The 25,536-nt window shown below is 33.5% G+C and overlaps 2 protein-coding genes across 5 annotated transcripts; both read right to left on the minus strand.

Annotated features, from left to right (window-relative positions):
* Nucleotides 1–1,328: 1,328 nt before the first annotated feature.
* Nucleotides 1,329–10,676, minus strand: LOC106155587 (uncharacterized). 2 transcript variants are annotated; one of them, XM_087000909.1, is made up of 12 exons: nucleotides 10,514–10,676; nucleotides 9,562–9,713; nucleotides 9,077–9,181; nucleotides 8,198–8,458; nucleotides 7,037–7,172; nucleotides 6,645–6,823; nucleotides 5,866–6,011; nucleotides 4,874–5,036; nucleotides 4,047–4,128; nucleotides 3,557–3,641; nucleotides 2,963–3,034; nucleotides 1,329–2,701 (listed from the first exon to the last, which is right to left on the minus strand). In XM_087000909.1, the coding sequence occupies exons 3-12, from the start codon at nucleotides 9,135–9,137 to the stop codon at nucleotides 2,273–2,275; spliced, it is 1,614 nt and encodes a 537-aa protein (XP_086857035.1). In that variant the 5' UTR covers nucleotides 9,138–9,181; nucleotides 9,562–9,713; nucleotides 10,514–10,676; the 3' UTR covers nucleotides 1,329–2,272. The 2 variants fall into 2 exon arrangements, with proteins under 2 accessions (XP_086857035.1, XP_013385939.2); XM_013530485.2 differs by lacking the exon at nucleotides 10,514–10,676 and adding an exon at nucleotides 9,834–10,306.
* A 788-nt stretch (nucleotides 10,677–11,464) lies between these two features.
* On the minus strand, nucleotides 11,465–22,974 carry LOC106155932 (uncharacterized). 3 transcript variants are annotated; one of them, XM_013531019.2, is made up of 12 exons: nucleotides 22,563–22,974; nucleotides 22,140–22,195; nucleotides 18,516–18,694; nucleotides 17,721–17,981; nucleotides 17,441–17,561; nucleotides 16,227–16,381; nucleotides 15,783–15,958; nucleotides 15,307–15,472; nucleotides 15,015–15,123; nucleotides 14,774–14,822; nucleotides 14,266–14,334; nucleotides 11,465–13,920 (listed from the first exon to the last, which is right to left on the minus strand). In XM_013531019.2, the coding sequence occupies exons 3-12, from the start codon at nucleotides 18,580–18,582 to the stop codon at nucleotides 13,030–13,032; spliced, it is 2,064 nt and encodes a 687-aa protein (XP_013386473.2). In that variant the 5' UTR covers nucleotides 18,583–18,694; nucleotides 22,140–22,195; nucleotides 22,563–22,974; the 3' UTR covers nucleotides 11,465–13,029. The 3 variants fall into 3 exon arrangements, with proteins under 3 accessions (XP_013386473.2, XP_086857026.1, XP_086857025.1); XM_087000900.1 differs by having other exon boundaries at nucleotides 22,508–22,974; XM_087000899.1 differs by having other exon boundaries at nucleotides 20,184–22,974.
* Between the last annotated feature and the right edge of the window lie 2,562 nt (nucleotides 22,975–25,536).

Raw genomic sequence — 25,536 nt, forward strand, 5'->3', positions numbered from 1 at the left:
AGCTGAATATGATTTTGTTCACCAACTACCAACTAGGTGAAACTTGACCACAGCCTCAAGGTCAGCAGGCTGTCACAATTTTATTGACGTAATTCAATAGAAAATATGCAAGTTCAATATGTTAAAGAAAAGTTGTAGTATACTATAGTGTTGACGTTATTCATACCTGAGGAAGTATTCCAAAATGGCCACAAACACCATAATTAAAAACTCCACAATGAATATGAAGATTATGTAGGTATTGACTCTCTTGTGACTGGTAGTGTAGGTGGCAGTGTCAGAGCTGCTGTCTGCATTATCATATATCCCCATACTCTCTCTGTACTGCCTTAGCAGGCCCTGATACTTCCCTAAACTGGCAGTAAAATCAGATGGGAGAGAACCCTGACGTAAATCGTGAGACTGAGTATGACGGACCATTTAGCCCTGCAAAGATGGTTTAAGATTTCAAAATGAAATTTTACAATAATTAAAAAAAAATAATTGTTTGTCAAACGATAAAAATTCAGTGCAATCTTTGCACATGGTGCAACTTTGTTACTGAAAATATAGGCCTTCTTAAATGTTTATGCATTTCATATAATGCGCTATGGACCATATAGTTACTGTATTAATTTTAAACATATATAAAACACTTGATAGAATTAAGTTGTACTTACAGTCCTCAGTATGTCTTTCCTTCAGAGAGATTCCTCATTGTCAAAAATAAATTCAAGTCACCTGATTTTAGCCTTCATTTTCATTTGTGATAGAATGATGGAGAATATGGCTGCCTATGAGAACCTTTGGTATGCAGCAACACCCTGGTACATACTGGTGACAGTTGGTCCATGCTCTGAGACAGCTCGTTTTGCTTAGAAATACATAACACCAGCTGGTCAGAGGAGTGGTAATTTTGTTGTAATAAAAATTGTTGTAATTTTTGTAATAAAAATCATACGTCTCAGTAGTGGGATTATGATTAAACTTTTGAAGTGTTTATGACACAGAATATTATTGATTACTTCTAGGTGGGGTGAAAACATTCATGTAAAATTGAATAGATATTAATTAATACAAAATCAATATCCCTCATTAAATTCCAGTAAGGTCTTTGGGATGATTGAGACTGTTGGACAGAGTTACACAGGGATTCTGGGGATGGGAGATGACAGTCTCCAATAAGGGTCAATTGAAATTCCCTTGGGATGCCTTGGGATACGATCCACTGGGATTGGAATTGACAGCCCCTTGGATATAATAGGTGGTGATGGCCCCAAGGAGTTGACAAGTTTGGGAACTGACAGTTATCAACAGATATAATTCTTATACTATAAAAACCAAGAAAATAAATTCACAGTTTTTATTTGTAATTTTCACACACCTGAACAAAATGTTACACATAGAATGGTTAAACATAATTGTAAGTTAATGTGGGTAAGTAATCATTACATGATTTCACCTACTTTTTATGTAACCTTTAAGATTTAAACAACTAAATCAATCGCTACTTATTTATTTTTTTAAATTCTCTAGACAGAGCACATAATACAGAATTATGTCAACACTTCCATGCTAACTAATGGACAACATAATCTTGAGGCTTATTAGATTATCTTAAGTTTTATAAAATATATAAGATACAAAACAACATTTAGAGACAACAAAGATATGACAGAAAATTGTCCTTATACTGGATTGTTCCTCTGTTGGGACGCAAAGAATATGTTACTAGACAAAATATGGTTTTACTGGCCAAATAAAAAGTACTGTTAAAACATCTTTTCTTAAAACATAACTGTCATTATATCATATATACATTGTCATGTCAAAAAATATATAAATGTATGTATAAAAAATCTGTAGACTATGTGTATAAATTTATCTTTTGGAAAATTGGGCAAGGCCAAGGAGTGTCCCCTCATTTTCAAAATAAAATGGAAGATTCAGACAATCTTTTTCAAAGGGGAATAAAAGTAAAGGGAAGACAAAGGCTGACAGATTCATTGTTCATGCATTGAAAAAAAAATGCACCATTTTGCAAATTTGTTAAACCAAGAAAGTGGACTGGGGGCAGTGAGTAATAATAATATTAATGATAATACTGACAATAATGAAATTATGATAATAATAACAATCATATTTTTGATTTTTTACATCCAAAAGGAAAGAGTAACCCTTCTTGTATAAAAAAATCCATAAGCAGTAAATCAGATAAGATTTGATAAGTAATTTTACATTTTCATTAATTCTACTGAAATTTAAAGAACAATACAATTTCCAACATTTATAATCAAGTGTTCCATGTTACATATCCAGCTTCATCCCTTGCATCCTCATAATACCGTTTTGGATAATATTTGCCTTTAACCTTATGGAGTGTAGCACCTAAAGGATTTTCAAGTAGTGGTGTTTCTGTGACAGGAATTGTATCCATCTCATTAGGGTCATCATTTATGCTTCCCTTTTTAACAATCTTTTTTTCCTTGTCTAGAAAAACATAAGGCATATTTTCAAAGCATGTATTGCCATTTGCATGGGCAAACTTTGAGTATCCCTCCTTGGGGCATGTTTGTGGAACACAACATTGGGGGTAGTTAGTAAGTGCCTCTGATTTACAGAATGCAGAGGCAGCAGAGCTTGTTGATTCAGACTCCAGTGCACAGCTACCTCCACAACTTTCTTCATCTGCTCCATTATCATGAGTAGGGACTCCTGACTCCTACAAGGAGAGACATTTGCAGTTGCTTATACATGTATCAACATCATTTCAGTAGTTATGTAAGTAGCATACTTACTTTGTAGAACATTGTAGCCATTGTAAAATATTCTGTAGGAACTGATCCTTGTTGAGAGACACAAACTGATTTTATATGTTTTTTTTTTAATTAAAAAAATACAGTTACAATTTTTCAAATGATAAATCATGAAGAAGAAATATATCCTTTTTAGATCTAAGATTAATCTAAGATCAACAACTTACTGCATTACTACTGCATTCTGTTCTGTAGCTGGAATAACCTGATGATCCATGGCCATTGCATTTTTCATAATTCTACAAAAATATATAATGTATTACTTTTTTTTACAAGTGTTTATCTAATTTTAATTTCATTAAATTGTATTTTGCTTACAATCTTCCTTTTGGTATAGAAATGGACAACATTCAATTTGTCATTTGTTCTGTCTGTGGTATTCCATAAAATTAGAATTTTGACTGGATAAGACTTATTCATGTACTCCTCTCCCTAGGTAAATGTGTAACAAACTCAAATATTGTACTTTCATATGACAAGAAAGGAAAAGGGTAAAAACACTCTTAAAGAAAAAAGAAAGGGTTCTAAGACTTACTTCTTCAAGAAGCCATAACTGTTACAATAATATTATAATCATTGACAACATACCATTTATATTTGAAAAAGGTTGGACATAGAATATAAATGACTGTCTGGGGGGGGGGGGGGGGGGGTCTTTCAAATCCTATGAATATCTCTGTCCTAACCTGTAATTAGGTCAAATAGGATCTACTACATCAAGATGTAGTGAGGTAATCAATTAGTTATAATTGTCTTTATACCTGGAATGAGTACTCCACCACCTCAGGGACTGGTTTGGGTACACTGATAGGGATTAAGAAACATTTCCTTAAGTAATGATGGAATCTGAAAACAAGAGAATAATTCTATGTAAAATGTATATTTGTCTATGTTTAAATTAAATATTAAGACAAATTGGACAAATATCCGATATAGTGTACTGGAAGTAGGATTAAAAGCTGATAAATTAAATACTAGGAGATGCTGAATGATCATCTTTTAATCAGGAAACATGTATTTTCTGGGTACAGATCTGCACATCTAAACTCATGAGGTGCACCTAAATATGCAATCTTTATAATGTACATAGGAATTTACAAAATTTGTGGCATGTGCAGTGCACTTTATAGTCTCTAGTCCTTTATCAATTATGTATGTACACTTCTTTTCAAGTCAATGTTGGTTTTATATTAACAAATAACAAATATTCATTGAAGAGCTTTATATAGACAAAAGAACTATAGTACATACTTGCTTCCCACAACAATTGCTCCCAAGAGAAAAAGTAAAAATACGACGAAGGTTGGAATGAATACACTGTCAAAAGGTATACCTGGGAAAAGAATACGCATTAGAATTAGAATTAGCATTCATACGTTGAACAAATGCATATACTGAACAAGTTATAGATAGTTATAATGTAATTGATACCTTAAAATCCTAGAAACACTTAGTCCAAAAATAAAATAAAATAAAAAATAATAATAATAATAAATAAATAAATAAATAACAAAAACTGTATAGTGACCATTTGCATTAGGTTGATAGCTAAATCCTCCAGTTACTTAATTAAAAAACTTTTTCTCAAGCTGACCTTTGTGATAGGAACACGTGAACTATTCCCAAGAGCAACTGAGTGTTATATGTCTGACTTGTGTTCCAAATTAGTTGGCCAAAAGTGAAAGTCACATATAACACAGAAGAAAGTACAGGTAATGACATTCATTATATGTGGCATGGCCAGGCTCAACCATTCAAAAACTCACTGGTCTGAGCCAGTTACAAATTAAAAGTGCAGATCCAAGTTCGTTAGTCTGTAACCTTTTTTCTTTTTGTTATTATTCCAAGTTTTGCTGGGAATTGTTAGCAGAGGGTAAGTTCAGTGATGCTTTTAGTGTTCTTTTGGCAGGGTTATAATACTTTTAATCAATGTATATATTAAGTAAAATTTTGAGTCCATATTTCAATTTTTAGTCAAATGTTCTTTCAAAAGGACACACCATCAGTTTGCAGAAGATATATTTCAACAGTGTTTTACTGCAAAATCACAATTTGTATACTTTGCACATCATACCTACCATAAGTGCCAATGAAACCAACATGAACTGTTGTTGCCTCACTCCAGAAGCCCCCCATATTTGGCTTGCTGCACACAGTGATTGTGTAAGCATAGACATCTAGATGCAATGCAAGAAGCTCAACGGATGCACTCTCATTGGAGAGGGCTGTTATGTGGTGACTCTAGAAGCAAAAAGAAATATTGCAGTAGTAAAGACTGAAAGATTTACGCTTTGTTTCTTTGTAGTGTCACTAGTATTAGTTGTAAAGGGTTTACGGGTATTGTAAATTAACCCTTTATTATCATCCAGATACTGAAAATGAGTTTTTTTTTCTCCATCTAATTATTCAATAATGCATCTGTCTTTGTGCTGATTTAAAACAATGTATAAGCATATGCAACTCAAAGCTTTAATCCTCAATTTAACACCTTTCTATTTTGAGGTGATATATAGCAATCAGTATGGGGTGTAACTTAATCCCTGAACAAGATTTTATCACAGAAATTGGCAGAGTTGACCAGGCATGTATAGGCTATACAATCCAGTGCCATCATTTTGGTTTAAATGTTTTTATAATGGAGTTATGAGCCCCAAATTACAGATTTTCATTAAATAAAGGCATTAGGGAAAATCGCTGGCAGGGTTTTGGAGTACAAACTAGTTTCATTAAATGGGTGTTGAAATTGTGATTGTGAGTGCTCAGGTAAAAGTGAAATTTGAAAAACCAATTTTTCAGTTTTTGCCCCAAAATCGCAATTATGACGCCACCCATCAGATGACATACATATATGTGTAAATGTCCATTAATTTAGTCATTGAACACTCAAGATTTATTTATTACTCAAAAGAGTGTAATAGTATGTAAGGCAGTACGTACGTAAATAAGGAGTTTTGGGTGAAGGGTGACAATATATACAATTAATGGTTGGCCTGTCACTTTGTTTATTTTTAAAATTTTATCAATTTTTTATTAATTAAAAACAACAACATGTACCTGTAATCCAACTTACCTCCAGGGGCTGTCCAGACAGTAGAGATATGTTAATCTGATAGTCTAGAGGCACTGGATGCACATAAGAAGGAAAAACTGGAGGTTGCCAAGACAGTCGAGGGGCAACAAAAATAATGTCATTGGATGGAATTGGTGCAGGTTGGACTGGAATAGTAAAACAGAGGACTGTTTGACACCATTCAGATAGACACATTGTACAAGTTTGGTAGGCCCAAATCTAGGGGGGGGGGGGTTCTTGTAATCAGTGTCAATTGTTTGACACTCTTCCTTGAGCAGCTAGGGGATAATTAACCCAGATACAAACTCCCTAGTTGCTCGAGGTGTGTCATGCAGTTGAGCTGATTGCACCTAGCAAGAACCCCTGCAGAGTTGGACCAACCCAATTAGTATGTATCTATCTAAATGTTCTCTTAGTAGTGCTCAATATTTCTCAACTGGGACTGGTTCACCATCAAGGCAGTTGCACTGAAATATTCTCTAGTCACATTCCATGTAAAGATATTAAAATAGCCTTCAACTTCTAAGTTCTAAGCTTGAGACTTAAATATGCATGGTGATCAAACATGCACTTCACCAATGAATCCAGTGGATTATAATAATAATAATATGTATTGTAAAAATAATGAGAAAGTGAAAGCTGTATCCGAAAAAGGATATATTATCACATATTTCATCAGCAGTGAGACTTCACTGTTTATAAACAGTAAATTATTAAGTAAGTAAATTATTATTTTAAAAAATATAAGAATTAATAAAGATGAAACATATAGTGTTTACCCAGGCTAGCATTTGTATATACCACCAACTGGTCACTTGAAGCTGTCCCTAGGGCATTTTCTGCTTGAACCTTGATCCATATCATATCATTGATCCACAGGGTGTCAGAGCCATTCTCTGAACTGGTGGTCCAGTTGCAGGCTGGGACACTGGGTTCTGGGTGCTTGCAGCTACTCCAACTGGAAATTTAATGTGAGAGCACATAGGATTGATATCACCTTAAATGTGCAGTGATTAATGCTGGTTAAAAAACAAAGATATTACAGATTGTCATGCTCACAATTCACAAATATATATTACATTTTCAATGTAAAGGTAATTAAGTGTGCTTTTTTGTGTATTGCTTTTATTAATATGGCTGGCTGATTTATGTACAGTTATATGTCCCTTACTTATGATCAGATATTCTTCTTTTCCAATAGGCATTCCAAGTTGTGCTGAGAAGAGGGTTTCTTCCTTGATTCCAAGAACATGACAAAATTTCAAAGTTGTAGAAGACACACTTTACATCTGTTGGTGCATCTAAATCTGAAATTGGGAAACATCTAAATTAGATATTAGGTATACAGGTGTGTTTATGTTGACTTCTAAATTTCTACTAAATAAAGCAAACAAAAAAGGTCAGTTATTAAATCCCTGTAATGCACAGTTTCTTAGGTCTATGTAAATAACTCAATATTTTCAAAAGGGAAATTGTGAATTTTACAGATACTATTTTTCTAAGTTATAAATTCTTAGAATAAGGTTCATACTATTGAGTGGCAGCAACAAAACTGGAAAACTGACTACCTCACAGTTACACTTTAAACAGTTAAAGCAACACAAATGCAACACAGAAAAACACTTCTAATATTAATATTCTAAAATTATGTATCTGAAAATAAATAATTTTTCCCCATGGAAAATACAGAGTCATTACCATATTTTACAGACAGCTGACATACACAGCTAGGTATGACAGTTTGCCCTCTGCATGACTCCAGATCATAATTATACAGATACACTTGCAAGGTAAAAAAGACTCTTAATTTTTGCCTCATTGTGCATTACATAATATTCTTTGGAAAAGGAGGTGACTGGGTCAGAATCACATTCGATCCCTTGAAATAAGTTATAATTATCTTAATAATCACATCCCTGTTATAAGAAAGATAATAAACAAAGAATATTCAAGCTGTGCATTATAAAACTAGTCTGGCAAAAAGGAAAAAAATTAACAATGGTATGGCATGTCTTATGGTCTGTCGATTAAATGTCAGGCAATAAGAGTCATGCAAGATTAAAAAAGGTCTGAACATTAATGAAACAATGGATCAAATCAGCTAAAGCTAACTGGGAAGGCTGTGATATAGACAGTACAATCATTACAAACAATAACAGACACCTTGAACCTATAGAAAAATTAGGATATCATATGATACAGTTGTTTTTGCTCAAATACAGTTCTAAATTTGCATTAAACATGGTACTGAAATATTATAAAGAAACATTAGACTTTAATTTGATCATTTTTTTAAAAGATAGGTGTCTGTAAATGAACTTTAAGCACTTACATCCCACAGTAAGTAACTGCCCCCCTTGCAGTGTTTTATTATAGAAGCACTCATACTGTCCAGCATCTTCTTCCTGAACGTTTCTCACTTGTAACAATGCTGTTGTTTGGGAAATCAGCTTCGGGTGAGAGTCCAAACTTGTTCTGGGTCTCAGAAATTCAAGCAGTTTCAGGTTTATCTTATCTGTATCATCTACAGTACAGGTTAGATTCAGAGTAGTGCCAATCTGTAGAATGGGGTCCCTAGGTAGTACCCTGGACACTAAAGAAAAGTGAGAAAATGATGACAGATACCACTGAAAATTAAAGATCCACTAGCTATTTTGGGCTGTAGATGACATCTTGTTTCTAATATGTTATAAAAAACTGACATTATTAAATTTGTACTTTTTATAGTTAGCATGGTATTCTATCTGATAGGCATTATATAGGGATGAGCTTTAATTCCCCTTTTTTTACATTTTCTTGTGAATTCATAATGTGTCAGTTTGATTACAAGAATTTTAAATACTCAGATTTTAAACATGAAGCCTGTGGACAGATTGATCCTGTAGAGAACAGCTTGGTCCCACTTATTTACACTTTCACAATTGTACGTGCTAGGTGTTTTGTACAACTGTAAAGTGTATTAAGGTCAGCTTATTTGTAATAAATTGTCTTAATCTTGATACAGTCAAATATATACATAGCTCAGAACTGATACCATGATAAAAGCTGCACATGGCAATGATATATTAAATGTTGCTCTTTTTACTTGCCTAAAATTTTCTTAATAGAGTAGCATTGTAATATTGCATTTGTGTAGATTTCATTTTTGTCACTATTAGTAAATCTTTGTTAAATTAACCCATGTATTGTCCTATTCAGAAATGTAACCCACCTGAAGATTTGACCCAGTAAAGTAATAATATTGATAAAGTCCTCAAAATCCACCTTTGCATTCTGTTAGAGCTGCATACGCCTCCTATTGCTGAGTTGTTGTTGACTGTTTGTCCAAAAAAAAAAAAAAAAAAAATACACTATAGAACTAATACCAAAAATGAACTTAAAGAATAAACAACGGATGCAATTAATGTTACTGCAATACTTGAGTTTTATATATTAAGGCTTTCAGAGATTCACTGGATCAATGCCTTGTCAAAATCAATCACACAAAACTGAAAAAGTAAAATATTCAGTTTAAAAGCCAACACTTAAATATGAAGCTCTCACAAAGCACTACAAAGCAAGTTAATATATATGAATTTAAAATGGATAAATTAAGTGTATTGTAAGTGGTAAAGTTGATTTTAAAAACTTTAATTTGAGTCACATCATGCATTTATGATGCATTTAGTTTTTAAGTTATTAATAAAATTTCTTTACCTTCAACTGTCACATGCTGTTCTTGGTGTACTTCATCTGAGGTAAGTCACTGGATGTCAACTATAGAAAAGACTTGACTTTTGTCCATCATCTGTGCACTGTGTTAATGGATGGTCAATACTTCAAGAAGGCTTATAATTGCTCAAATGTACCTGAGAGCAGTCAGTGAAATAAACTATCATTACCATGGGATGTAAAATCAATAAAAGAAAACTACTAGCACCAATGCAAAAATACTAGTATTTAAAACATCTTGTAGTACTGGTAGTTACCTATACTTTTCAGCATGTTGTTTGGAAAAGCAATCTCTGCAAGTAGACCTGTAATGGTCCACATCTGTGTACTTACTCGATAAATAAAAAGCATTCTTAAAGATTTTATATTGGGTCACACCAGTCACATGCTCAGATTTAATACTTGTATACACAACCCTTGTTTATATGGCCAATTCCTTTCTTTATGCTTTTCATTCTGTTGTATACTTTCTGCTTTGCTGATCACCATAACTGTTTTATCAAAAGAGTACACAAATTGAGCCTTTAATACTCTTCATCCAAGCAGAAAACTTCCTTAATAAAAAAGCTGTTTTTTGAATGCACACAGCATCAGTAAATAACTCAGCAAGTACCTAGTAATTGTTCACATAAGATTTTCCAAAAGTGTTGCAATATTTGGTATTTTTGAATACTATTGTGATCCCAAGAACTATACTTTCTTCTTTTTGGATCCGATCTAGACTTAATCTAGCTACCATTTTGAATTGGACAAAAATATATGCCACTGGGGGCCCAAGGCACTGCCCACCTGTATAGGCCTTAGAGTGCATTAGCTCTTATTGTGACACAACACAGTGCGGAAAGTAACTGAACAAGTACCACATACTGTACAACATGTCCTTATTTTCAAATAAGTGTGGCTTATATATAATCACTGGTATACCATGATAACTCACCACAGCTAAAGCATTCATTATATATACTCTTCTGATGCATCTTTTTATGTTACTTCCAACGTGAAAAAGTGAGAAATTTGTGTGTATCTCTTACTTGGCCTTAGTCAAACAAAAGAAAATAATGGCCCTTAAAGTGGCAGTGACCTGGATAAGTCACTATTTAACTAGGCCATTGATCTAAGGTTGGAACTTGATAGAGTGTTGGTCATTTGGGTCAGTAAAGGTACAGGTACATGTACGGGTACATCACCCCGGTGAAGTTGATTCCTGGTTCCTTATTCCTTATTCGGTTACTTATTCAAATGTGAAGTTGGTTACTTATTCCCGGTTCCTTATTCGGTTACTTATTCAACTTTTTTATGTTTTTTTATGATTTTGATGCTAGAATACCTGTTTCATCATACTAGCACCCCCTCTTCATCTAGATGACACCCTAAAATTGTTAAATATACCAATAAAAACACAAAATATAACCCATTCCTTATTCAAAAGTCCTGTTACTTATTCGGTTACTTATTCCTTATTCGGTTACTTATTCCTTATTCGGTTACTTATTCAACTTTTTTATGTTTTTTTATGATTTTGATGCTAAAATACCTGTTTCATCATACTAGCACCCCCTCTTCATCTAGATGACACCCTAAAATTGTTAAATATACCACTAAAAACACAAAATATAACCCATTACTTATTCAAAAGTCCTGTTACTTTATTTTTTTGGTGGTATATTTAACAATTTTAGGGTGTCATCTAGATGAAGAGGGGGTGCTAGTATGATGAAACAGGTATTCTAGCATCAAAATCATAAAAAAACATAAAAAAGTTGAATAAGTAACCGAATAAGGAACCGGGAATAAGTAACCAACTTCACATTTGAATAAGTAACCGAATAAGGAATAAGGAACCAGGAATCAACTTCACAGGGGTATTTTTGGGACTAAAACATCATTCTCGGTTTCCTGATTTTCTCAGGCACCTGGACAGCTATAAACATGCTTTTACTTGAACAAAGTACTACATGTACAAAAGGAGTTCTTGCACAAAGAAGTTCTTGTTCATGAATATCTTTGGGTTATCTATGTCTCTAAGTCATACTAGATTAATATTCAGATCATTAGTAGGTTCTTTTACTAATTTAAACTACAGTAGTGCAATACCTGTACCGTGGTGTGTCATCTTGTCATCAGTGTTTTGTTATTTCCTTAATGAATTGTTGGAGCAAGGTACGTACGTGTAAGGAGTGAGAATTTTTTATCTTTTAATGTAGGAATTAAACATGCTGGTTATCTATGCAGTATGTTCATCAAACTGAAAATCTCAGTGTGGCACCAGGTGCACAATTATATCAACTCTCTAATATCACACATATTATTTGATGTCAATATTGTAGATGGCATTTGAGATACATGAGCTGCTGTGCAGTACAAAAAATAAAAAGATAAAAATGCACACAATGAAATACTAGTTTTTGGAAAAAATAAATGCCAGATGCAGGAGTCAGTGAATTTCATTAATTTTTGTAGTTATATGTACATTACTTCACAAAAATATTCATGAATGAATTGAGGTACATGAAATTATCACACATATGACACAATTTTTAATTATAATGAAACAAAGTTGATCAAAAACTCCAAAGTCAACCACAGTATACTGGCAGTTACTTGACAACCTATAGCTAACCAGAAATTCCAGTTATTTATTTACATCTACACATCGATTCTTTAATTATGAAGGAGACCTTGTAAGTCATAGTAGTACAGTACAATGCCATATTTTTTCATTTGATAATTCTAGAATTTAATGAGTCTTTATTTAAAAAATAACACATGAAAAACTTCAAACCACATTACCTTTTTAATGCTACAAAAATGGATACTGCCAATTTGTTTAGATTATCCAAGTTTTACACAAAATGAATTTGCATAATCCACCAATATTAACAGATCTGGCAGATGAAACGTTATCAAAAGCAACAGCATATTAAGGTTTAACCTGGAATAACCAATAGTATACCCAATGTTTTTTTTCCATTTGTAAAAAAAATGGGTGCAACAAAAAGTTTGATTTCCATAAAAAATCAATCAATCACTGTTGTGAACCAACATATTAACTTGTCTGGCCTATAGGTGAATTTATGGTATAAGGTTTTAGGGTCACATACCTCTCTCCCCTTTAGACCTCCCAAATCTGTATATAAAAATTCTAATGGGACAATGAAAAAAGATTAGCCTTGCATATGTGCCCTCTTCCACCACCACCACACACACACACACATACACACACACACACTACAGAAGAAATGTATAACTTCACCATCTATAAAATAAAAAAAAACAAAAAATATTTAATATACAAAATATATTCCATCAAAATTTCTGATGCATCTCAAAACAAATCTGTTCCCAATAAAAGGAGAAAGAGAGTGAGCTACAACTGTAGTTACTGGTGAAGGTCTAGTTTGTGTCCAGAATGTTACATAATCATACAGCTATCTGGCAACCTGTCATGAGCTCTTAGAGGCATGTCCAGCTGACATAACCATTTTTAAACCGAGTTTCATCTTCATCATTTCCAAATTGTAAATCCTGAGTTCCATTTTTATTAATTTCGCACATAGAAAACCAGTGTTTGTTAGAAGGTTTTTTTGTATAAGCCTCTTGTTCTGATATTGTAACCTCTGAGGTAGATCGATCCATTCTCCCAAAAAACTTTGAAGAAGAGTTCAACAAACTTGGGGGACTCTCCCACATTGACTCTTGTTTGTCCCCTACAATCATCTCTCTTAGAGGGCCACTGGTAGTTAGTGCATGTGTATTCTCAGATTTTGTAAAAGAAATATATCCTGAATCAGGTGACACTGGTTCCGTGTCAGACATGTCACCTGAGGATGGTAACGATGATGATCTATCAGAGCTGTCAGGCACACCACCCTGAGGGTCATATTGAATGTCAAACCTTGAATATCCCTGGGGTGTGTTATTTAATTTTAGGCATAGAGAATTATGGCATGTAATACATGGATCTATTTGTGAGGCTTTACTCTTTAGCCCACTGATGTCTCTGCATTTGTCTTTCCAGACTTTATTTTGTGTTGGGTCAGAAGATGATTCTTGCTTAATATCTAAATGTGAAAGTGAGTTTTTACGACCACAGGACTGACAACCACTCTGGTCAGCAATGCAAATTCCTTTCTTTTCTATTTCTATCACACCCCTGTCTTGTGGTAGCTTTGTGTTTGTTATTTCATATAAAAGTGGGGTCCTTATATCCCTTTGTCTGATGGCAGTACATGTGTCTAGTGCAGAAGATAGATCATTTTCGTCATGGCTGATATTTTCATCATATAAGCTGCTATCATGGACCAGTCCACTGTCAGCATTACTGACTCTCGTATAAGAGTCATACTAAAATATAAATAAAATAGCGAAAAATTACATAATTATAAGAGTCATGTGTGTGTGTGTGTGTGTGTGTGTGTGTGTGTGTGTGTGTGTAACATAATTTTTATGAAAACAACTTATGAATGAATAAACAGAAACAGTGGATATAGTAATGTAGTAATTTGTGAGCTTGTACCATGATTCAGAAAAAATATGTCCAATATAGTTTTTTAATACAGAATAATTCTATTAACAGCAGTATATGTGTAAATTTAAAATATGGAGATTTCTTTAGAAAATAATATGTGACTTTTATCTGGCTGGAATCTTAATGCATGTAACACAAAATAGCATTTATAGAGGCTTCACCTTCATGTTGTAATCATATGCCAAGTGGGAATCAGTAGTAATATCAGGTTCATGAGGAATATCTGGTACCTTAATGGAAAGAGATATATGTCAACGTTAGATGTTAGGTATTGATCAGATTGATATGCATCAGGCACAGTGCATATTGCTAAAAGCATTCACCTTCTGACACCCTCACATGTCTAGCTGGCTGTTGTCATTTAATTTACCTGTTATACAATCCAACCAAGTTGAAAAACCAAATGCATCTTTTTTTTTTGTCAAACTACTTCACAGTAGTAATTAAAGCAGCAACTAGCTTGATCAGTCAATACACAAGTCTTCCCCCATCCCCCATTCTGAACCAAATTCTACAACTCTTGCAAAATTTTACACTGATTCATGGAACTTCAGGCTATCTTGGATGATGTACTTTAGTATAAAGTCAATTAATAGAAATAAATAAACTACAAATCACAAATTAATAAGATATTTTAAACTTTGACATTAAAATCGAGAGGATACTCACTTCAATGTCCAGTGTACCATATATTTTCCTCTTTAACCATAATCCAAGACTATGTATCAAAAGAAAAAATTTGTTATGGTCTACAAACTAATATAAATGCAGTTCAAACATTTGAATTATAAAGTTGTTACAAAAATGTATCACTTCTTTCATTTGGGAATCAGTTTGAATCACTGGCTTTAATTAAACTTTTTTAAATCATAGAAACCTTTTTATTTCCATAATGAGGATTACAACTTACCATGCAATCACAATTGCAGCAACAATAATAATTGGTAAAATGAACCCTATTAAAAGAACTGACATGTTCTGAGGAAGAGGTGTCCAGGAACTCTTTGAATCTGAAATAGCTAGGTTAACAAAAAGTATTAATATTTGAAGCCAAACATTGCAATTTATGATAAAAGTTATCTATTTTCTTTGCAATCATTAGTGTTCATGTTAAGTTTTTCTTCAGCTTAGAAGTATAGACACACCATTGAAAATTGTGTTAGATGTGTCATCTCAACCCAACACATTCTGTTGTGACTTACTGGTCTCACTTAAATTTCCACATGTGACCACCGTCAGTGAACTCCAGTACAGTCCTCCCTGCGGTCTCACTGCTATGCTGATGTTATACTGGTTTGTTGCTGGTGCAACATTGGTCAAATATATAGTTGCATTCATGGTTTTGGATCTATTCAGGTATACAACCACCTATTATGTGTACAATGAATATCTGTGAGAATAGAAGCATATCTATTGATATTTCCATAGTTAATGTGAAAGTCAAATGACCAAGTTTTCAATATCAAAGTTTTTTCATAAAGTTTTCATTGTTCTACATTAAATAAAATTTTGTTTTGTGTCTTTTCTGCTCTTTCACATAACTTGCCATACTCATTGAGATTTTATAACATTTTTCAAGACGTTGAAGTAAATTTTCAACCAATTTAAAGTACCAGTATTAATACAAAAATAGGCATATAGGATGAACAGAACATAAATAAAATCAATTCATACTTACTGTGTGATTGTCTGGTTCAATCCTGTATTCAACCCTGTACTGCAGGCCACGACCCACTGTAGATAAAATATAATCCTCCATGATGTTCCTTCCTGAGGGGGATGCTTGCCATGACAAACTGATCATTGAGTTGTTCACTGCTATAGCTTTGACATTTCTGATAGGGTTCAGCTTCACTGTTTTTTGAAAAAAAAAAGCAACAAATCTCTTTTAAGGTTGCAGATAAGTCCAGATACATAATTATAAAAACTTAATGCAATCAAATAAAAATGGTCTCATTCACTTCCCAGGTGATCTTCTATTGCATTATAAAGACTTGGGGACAATGGTTCTGTCTATGTTCAATAAATCCTGTTCTTTACCAAGGACATTATATCAGATACAATACAATACATTTTTCTATACAGTAGCTATAGATATATAAATTAAACTAAAATTACTCACCAGATTTAAAAATGTCCACTTCTGTGATAGCTGATGTACTCTCCCCCAAAACATTTTTACCCTGAACCTTGAAATATTGGGAAATACCGGTAATATACTTTGAGTCCAATGTGCACTTTTGTCCCTGGCGATCGCATGGTGTATAGGATACATTGCTGGAAATAGCAATTAAAGTACATTATTTATAAGTAGAAAAAGTATTCTTTTGTTGTCCCCATGCAGAAAATTAGACTGTGTTCCCATAAACCCATTATACTAGATGGATCAATCCAACTCTACAGGGCTGCCTAAGGCCTCATTCAGAATAGGGGACTAACTAGTCCGAGGGTCAAATATGGCCGACCCATCTGAATACTTCCCCACGGGATATCTATTCAATGTCTATCAGCGGATTAGACGGCAAGCTTTGTAGTGGGTCGCCATATTTGACCCTCGGACTAGTTAGTCCACTATTCTGAATGGGACCTAAGGTTACCTCTTAGGTCTGTTTATGTGTGTAAGGGGGCATTCAGAACAAATTGATCTGCAGACTAACAGATACGCAGGTAAAATACTGTATTGCTGACTCACTTAATTGAAAGCTTGTCCTATATTCCCATTACAGAGACTGAATAGATTCCCAGCAGAGATAAACTTTCAACTTGGTTGGCCATATTTGGTCTTCAGATCTGTTAGTCTGCAGATGAACTTCGGGTGTGAATGCAGTCTAAGTGAACTTCTTGAATCTTGTAATTAATAGCCAATACATTTGTTTTTATTTCATTTCCCATCTCCTATCTTATATCCAGTTAGAAATTTACAAATGCCTCAAATAGATGACTCAAAAACAGTGTATTTTCTTTCCTGGGAAGGTGGGGGTGTCTTGGTGGAGGTGTAGGGAGGGAATTGTCTTGGGGGGAATTGTTGGGGGGGGGGGGGGGCTGAATGATACAACACACTATACTTACTATACTTTAGGTTACAGAGGTATTACCTATAATGGACCATGATTAGCCATGCCAATAACCTGGCTACATCACTCATCAGGGGGTTGAGATGAATGAAAAGAGTTGTAACGCCAATGTACATACCACTGCAAGGACCAGTCTAACATCTATGTAAAATTGTCCAATTGAAACATGGCTAAGGGAATGGGATCATTAATCTCCAAGTATCCCCAAAGAATGCACTTAAAACAAGAAAAATGCAACTCCTATCAGTATGTGGAAACTCACTCGTTACTTTTAAGTGCTGTCCAGTTGGTGGATATCAGAGGGTCTCTTCCTGTGGTCCAGCTGCAGGTTAATTCCTCAAAGTTGTATGAGATACAAGAAATGGTAGCCTTATCTGGGGGGTCTTTGAAAAAGAAAGCCATATGACATATTAACTTTTTGTTACAGTCTGACATGATTATTTTGTAGTATATACATGACAGTGGCATGCAATGCGTGCATGTGCTGCCTAAGCTGCTGTTGCATGTTACGCTGCATGGACAGTGATAAAATGCATACTCACATCCCACTTCCACATACTGAGCCTCATATCCAGTACTTGGATTATGATCACAATAGTAGGTGCCTTTACGTACATCTTTAACATGGAGTTGCACAGTGGAGTTATCAAGCACTGCAACATTCTCCTGAGAGAAGTTTTTGTAAATATTGTGGAAGCTATAGCTGAAGTAGATATTCTTGGGCTGGAGGTTGGGATCCTCCAGGTAACAGGTGAGAGTGAGTGAAGAGCCAGCTTCAACCACTGGGTCTTTGGGCATTAATCCTAAAAATTGAAAAGTTTACAAACCACTTATAAAATTTCTCACATTCTAGATTCTTCTGCTAAAGACGATGTGTTTTCTAACAATTTTTGATATTTTGAGTGTAAGAATATAGCTGGCAACCATAAGCTCCACTGAACACTGCAAATGCTACTGTAAACAGTAACTGTGACATGGAACATTATATAGATCTAAATATTCATGATATTGTTTACAGCAATAAAGCAACTCAGCAGTACCAATATTGACTTAAAATCTTTGTTTTAGGCAGTAACGTATCTTTTTATAATATGAAAGTCAGTCAGACAAAATTTATCTTGTATGGTGACTTCTTTAAGAGGAAATTCCTGACAAAATAAACCTTCAATGCAAGTAAATAAATAAAAAAAAAATAATAATAACAATAATAATAATCACAGTCTTTGTCTGCAAGACTTTTTTCCTCAACTTATTATTATAATATGATACTTAGCCTTTTAATTTGATGGAAAATTGAATATATCACATCAACGTAAGGAAAAAACACTGATACTTACTAAGACTGGCCACTGTAGACGTATTTATCATTAGAACTGCAGTGATGAGTTGCCACATGGTCAGCATGGCACTACTACAGTAGTACTTTAATGGAGGTAGTCATCAGTTTTGTTATTTAAAACAATTACCATTCATATGTATTAGGTGGAGAAATCCAGGTCTTTATCAGCAGTCACATCTGAAAGGTTGAAATGGTGTCAACTGTACTGGTACAGTAGGTGTATCATGATCTTAGATCAGTGAAGGTTATATTGATGGGTCAACTTTTTGTCAGATCTGATAACATTTCAAAGAGAAATGATAATATTCAAGATTAAAAGATAAAACAAAATAAAATATCCAACTGCTATAGTGTTGAACTGAATGTACTAGTAGAACTGAGGAAAATACATGTATCCCCATTGTTGCACAAATGACATAAAAACAGTTTATGAAGATATGTGGAACCCTTAATATATCATATTGGAATTGATATTTATGTCCTAACCCCCTGCTCCAGCTATAAATGGAGTCATGCAAGGAAGTTACAAACTGTACATGGCTTGGAGCATTAGTATATACTGTCATTTGGCAATAATATGAAAGTTTTCTTCAGTGTTAATTTTTGTTAATCATAACTTATTTACAAAATAACCTGTCCTCTTTTCAAATGCAGACAATCTCTATCTTTCTATAGCTCTCTTTTTCTCCCTCTCACACTCTTTCTCTACCAACCACCTCCTATCCCCAATTTACCTACCCCCTATCTCTCTTATCTTTATTTTTAATTATTTATAGTTGTACATCCTGTCATGATTGCAGTCAAATTCTATTTGTGCAGTTTTTAACACAATACTAAATTTACCCATCACTGCTGTCATGCATGTATGTATGTATATTCACACTGCACTGACATTGCACTGATTCACCTGAATAATCAAATTGGATATCAACATTAAATAAACAATGTATATAAAAGAGTTGATAATATCTTCAGACTTCTTTGTATCTTGAAGCTTGGTTTTGCAAAAATAAGAAAAATAAGAACACATAAAATAAATAAATAAATAGATAAATAAATAAATAAATAAATAAATAAATAAATAAATAAATGTCTCACCTCCTAAATGCAAACAACATGTATTTTGGAGAAAAAGAAACATTTAACATTTTTGTCAAGAGTCCTGAACAATATTCTCATACAAACTGAATCATTACAGCCCATTAACCCCCAAACTGTGTGAGTTCCACTGTGTGCAATTTAATCATACTCACCTTTTGTGCTGATACGTTTTTGTAAATTATTGACATCCCATGGAAACATGACAGCTCATGTTTCATAATTATCTTAATACAGACAGGCATATTACGAGTATAACTCCTGATAAAGATGGCAGATGAGCACAACCTCTCTGTGGTGGCATTTATCTGCGAAATATCTTTATTTGTCAATATTATCAACATTTAAAGGAGCATGAAAGCAGCAAGGCAGGGGAAATATAAAAATGCTGAACTTCACGTTAAAAAGTTTTGCTCTCTTTCATAAACAGTAATTAAGAAATAGATAAAGTAAAAGAAATAGAAAATCATGACTTCTTCAGTGTCAAATGATGGGCCGAAAGAACAGCCTACACAACTGTCCAAATATGCCAGTATATTTTAGAATACTATTTATACAAAACACCTACCTTGTTTCACTATACCTGCACGTAGCACTGCATCTTTTACAGGTGCATACTAACAATATTGGACTCGGTATACAGACTAAAAAACTGGAAAGAACTTAGGCTTGCCTCAGGTCCAGCGATTGCCCCCAAAGTATGTATGTCCAGGCCAAGACTGAGTGTAAAGGTGTCACAACCCTACAGGGTCAGCTTGGTGGATTAATAAGGCAACACCATTTTATTACATTCATCGTGTAGTGCACACGAGGTATTAAAAAAGAATTTAGGTCAATGACTGTTTTATAGTTTGTTATAAAGGGTGTCATATAATGGGCATATAGAATGATTTTGCTATTAAAAAATGATAAGAGTTTTTATTGAAACTATTTCCCTTGCTTTTGAAAGTTTGAGTTACAGTTTATTTTCATTAGGTTTGAAATAACAATGTATCTGGTTGTTTTTGACAACTTTTTAGCATCAGTTATAGTATTTTAGTAAAAAATAAACACAATGCATCTGGTTCCTCCTTTAATATGTTATGAAGAAAGTGTGGAGTAAAAAGAACATTAAAATTTTGAAACTAGTCTGCTAATTTTGTTTTCTTTCTTGGACCAGTGCCTTGTTATATCACACAGTTATTCCTGATGTTGATGTTCACTTGTAAATCAGGAAAACCACATAAAAGTAATAAGACAAGATTAACTGGAGGGCATTAATGGCATGCCAAGAAGAATATTCTTGGTATGTTAACATGAAGGGGCCATTTAGATTGGTGTTGTTCCAATAACTTCTAGTTATGTCAACATCCCAAATTATGGTAATTTTTCGGTCTTTTCAATGGGTAAAACTGATAAAACTTGTAGGCACATAATTTTATAATAATAAAAATCATATCTTTATATAGCCTTTGAGGTGCTTTTACTGCATAGGAAAGGAGGTAGAGTAGCCTGCTTTTTAATTTTGTAGCTACCACTCATGAGGAATGTTCTGATTTTAGGAAATTATGATTTAAAAAAATAGACTTAATGTAAAATTCACAATTTACCCACACTGAAAAAAACCAAGTTTTTACAGTATTTCTATAATTTCTTTTGTGTATATTCTTTTTTTGCCCTATCAACAAACAATCAAACCAACTGACAGACAACGACAAAAATAACATCTTTAAAGAAGATATACAAAAATCATTCTTTACAAAACCTAGCATCAAAAAACAAGCTATTTTCTACAATATGATATAAAATATACCATTAAGAAGGTCCAGACATAAAATATATCACTAAGAAAGTTAATAAATGTTCAGAAATTCTTTTTTAGGACAGGACTGGCAACTCCCAAAAGCTAATGAGCATTTAAATATGGGGACCTTTCCTTTCAATAATTATTATTTGGATATTTTACCTGCCCTCTATATTTAGTTTTTCATCTACCATTTAAAGTGATTTTTAAAGAATTTTTAAAAGAAATCTCTTGATCAAAATTTCATTTTTAATCAAATAAATAAATAATATAGAACAGAATGTGAAGTCTTGTTTCAATACTACATTACACTATGTTTTCTATCAATTCAATCAGCTTCACATGAATGTCATGCCTCCTTGAGCAGCTAGTTAAAAGTTGATAACCCTCTTGGTGAGAATCCCCTGTAAAGTTGGACTGATGTGTCTATCATAGAGAAATGAAGTTGATCTTTCATGGTTTGTTACACAATAAAAGCCAAAACTGAAAACCCATTTCAAAATTTCCCACCAACAATTCCCATATACTTCCCTATAAAACTTTAATGATGATGATGATTTTGTTCCCATTCTTAAAAGTTTGGATGATTTCACATAGATCTGCATCACATATGTTGTAGAATTATGCAGAACTGGACAAAAATGCTCTTGTGGTATAAAGCTGAAGCCTTGATATTCATAAAATACAGCATTGTGTTTTTTTTGCATGTAACATGTATTTTTGAAATACCAGTATACTCACCAATTGTTTGTCTGCAGTTAGCCCTAATTACACTCTATGGAATAAATGTCTGTGACCTATAGTTCATAAACATACACAAATAAATATCAAGCAGTATGTCCCAGCCTACTTATTTAAATCCCAATCCTGTTTGTGGTTTTATAAGTGATATTTTTAAACAGTTTCTTTATTCTTTATTACTCCTTTGCATGGTAAAGTAGACTTCTTATCTCAAAACAATACAGTTCAAGTCTCTCACATATGTAATGGAGACAAAAATCCTTCCACACGCTTCATTATGTGTTCCATCATTATTGAAAGAAAAAATTTGTCTGACATTTCATGTCTTATAAAATTCTCCTTAGTAACATCACGTGCATCCTAATTACCTTATGATTTGCATATTCCTCTTTGAAAGGGATATGAGTATGCACTGTAACTTACCAGTACTAGTAACTACCGGTATCTCAAGAAGTGTGTGTGAATTTCCACTGTTATATTTTGGTTTCACAGCCTATTCTTCCTGGTGTTATGGACTACCTGATAATCATGTGCATCAATATTTGATGTATTGATAATGGATAAATACAAAAAATTCCACACCCACCTAAAAATGCCACATACTCTGTTTGTAAGATCAATAAAAAAATATGGATGAAAAACACAACAGGATCAATGTCCTTGTATGTAAAACATCAATAACAATGCAGGGGCATATCTTGGTTCTGCTCTGTCAACCTGTAGTCTTTATTAGAGAAAAAGGTCAATACACTATATTTTCCTTCCGTTACAGTGTATACAATTTATTCATTTCTTGACGAATCGAAAATCAACATACTATTACTAATAAGGTTTTTTAGCAGCTGCTTGATGGCTCTTGAAGAAATAAATTTCCTCATCAATAGGTAACAACAATACTAAAATGCAATACAGTGGCTGGAGTAATTCACTGAAAATCTTTAATCAGTTTGAACTGAAGCAGGCTTCTCAGTATGTGACATCATTCTGATCCTTTCCAGTCTTTACTTCATTTGGCAAGACTAAAAAGTTTACAAACGCGTTCAATGAAAGTAACATTAACACTCATTCTCAATATATAGGTCCATTTGAAGAAAACAAAAAAGTGAAAAATGAAGTTCAAGATTTATTTAGAAATTTTATTTTTTCTGAATCTCTAGTGACAGAAAGTGATAAATCTAGCTTTTTGTGTGAATCATGGTAAAATTCATGCCTCTCTAGTATTGGGAAATTTTCATACTTAGTAACGAAGGTTTCAGCTTTCTGATAATATTTGCAAGTTATTAATACTTACAAAAATTAGATTATTACAAGATGCACATTTACTTTAATGATACATATTTTGTCCTCAACCTCAAGTATATTTTTTAACAATGCCTGGTAATAAAGAAACTTTCTGGGAGAATGCAGTTTTGCCTACAGTTTCATGGAAAATATTTACTGTACTCTGTCACCATATCGTCTAGCTAATCAGGGATGTAACTGAATTAAATATTTTATTAATGGATAAAATATTACTAAAACATCAAACAATATATAATATAATATAATATAATATAATATAATATAATATTACTCAGGGACTTCAGTCTGAAATTTAATCGAACTTAATTGATATCAGCATTTGCATTTGATGCTGTTACTGCAAACATTCTTAAATTTGTTTTCAGAATTACAAATTTCACAACTTATAACCAGGGAATTTTCCCACAGACCTCTATAACCATTATTACATCCTTATATATACTAATAGCTTTCACTTTCAACCACAGGCTTGAATGGATTTGTTACCATAGTCACACATAAGCTTTATATTCTCAGCTGTGTACTGTGCCGTGTGTGCTACCAAAGGTATCTACGTATGCATTTCACCTTCCCTTTTATTATCATTATAATGTCATAAAAGATAAGTACGACTTTTACCATACTTGCCTGTTACAAAGCTTTACTTGCAAACAGTCAGGTTAGCACATTATCTCACATAAATCTTATCATAATCAACTGAAGATGTTATTTTAAACTTAAGCATAGCACACATTGAGAGTGATAATTTGCGAGACTGGTGCAGTAGCAGATCAAAGTGGGAGGGTGGGGCAGTGGGATATGTGCCCAAATGAATTTATTTAAACTGACGTGATTTCGTTTTTGAAGACAACTCCCAACTATATAGTAAATATCAAAGACCGTAAACGGGAGTGTTAGCTCATGCATTGTCGTGCTATAAAAATGTAGGCACAGTCAGTTTTAGATAACAGTCAGTGAGTGGTATTGTGTTAGTTGTACCAAGAAGTTATATAACTTCTTGGTTGTACGTTGCTTTGGTTGTTACGACCTTACATCGTGTTGCATAAAGTGCTTTGCTACAAACAGACGTCTGTCTGCTGACTTATTATTGTCACTCTCTTTTAAAATTGCTCAGTTTTAAAGATACCATCAACTGTATATACGCACTTATACTTGGCTCATAATCTAGCTCGTTATATTCAGTTTATATATTATTACCTGGTTTGCCACAATTTTTTTAAACATCTGACGTAATCTATCTATTGCAAAATCAAAGTAGGGCCTATGTTAAGTCATCTGCCATTTTGTATAAGCATATAGGCCGGGGCCGTAGCAATAGTCCGAAGGTTCAATAGTCCGAAGGTTCATTGGTCCGAATATTCACTATAGAACCTTCGGACCAATGAACCCTTGATTAAAAAATCGATGAAAATGTTACAACTTTTCGGACCAATGAACCTTCGGACCAATGAACCGTCGGACTATCGAGACGCCCCCTATAGGCCTACCCTGTATCTATACTTAGTAATCTTTATATCGTACACAATTAACTTATTCCTCTACAGTTTAGTGTAACATTTGGGCAAACTTTGTTTCGATAAAGAAAGTACAATAGACTTTCTCTATTTGCTCGACAGTATTGCCATGTCAAAGATTAAACCCAAAAATGGAATTTATAAATCTATAACATTTTCACTGTTCAAAACTTCGCTTTTTCATACGCAGTCTGAACACGTCACAAGTCACAATCCCAACTGTGATCACTGGTTTTTCGCAGTGAAGAAAAGTAGCCCATTGCTATTGACATGCATGCACATGTGTGTCGAGAGACAATAAATCTCCAATTGTCAGCTCATACTGTATACAAACAAACCATTGAGTACAAGAGGGTAACATTATTCAAACGTCTCTGCACTCCGTAGCATAACCTGGCTCTTGGCCCGTTTTACTACAGGGGATAGACTGGAAATGATAACACAACGAAATAACGAACGTATATTGTGATCTTGGTTTACAAACAGTGTATTTCGGTAAAAAATAGTTTTTCGTTGTCCCTTGTATAATGATGATAAAATAGTAAATTGTTTCTTAAGAGACAAATGTGTTAACTACCCAC

This window comes from Lingula anatina, chromosome 1 (genome assembly GCF_051362555.1).
Source record: "Lingula anatina isolate TDL-2025a chromosome 1, LinAna3.0, whole genome shotgun sequence".
NCBI classification, from domain to species: domain Eukaryota; kingdom Metazoa; phylum Brachiopoda; class Lingulata; order Lingulida; family Lingulidae; genus Lingula; species Lingula anatina.

Excerpts from the sequence above, each read along its gene's own strand:
- LOC106155932 (XM_013531019.2), bottom strand. The coding sequence starts at position 18,582 with ATGCTGACCATGTGGCAACTCATCACTGCAGTTCTAATGATAAATACG. Across the intron at positions 17,562-17,720 it reads TCAGTATGTGGAAGTGGGAT|ACCCCCCAGATAAGGCTACC; the intron begins GTGAGTATGCAT and ends TCTTTTTCAAAG. Across the intron at positions 14,335-14,773 it reads ATGGTACACTGGACATTGAA|GTACCAGATATTCCTCATGA; the intron begins GTGAGTATCCTC and ends CTTTCCATTAAG.
- LOC106155587 (XM_087000909.1), bottom strand. The coding sequence starts at position 9,137 with ATGCAAAGGTGGATTTTGAGGACTTTATCAATATTATTACTTTACTGG. Across the intron at positions 6,824-7,036 it reads AGAAGAATATCTGATCATAA|TTGGAGTAGCTGCAAGCACC; the intron begins GTAAGGGACATA and ends TTAAATTTCCAG. Across the intron at positions 2,702-2,962 it reads CAGAATGCAGTAGTAATGCA|GAGTCAGGAGTCCCTACTCA; the intron begins GTAAGTTGTTGA and ends CTCTCCTTGTAG.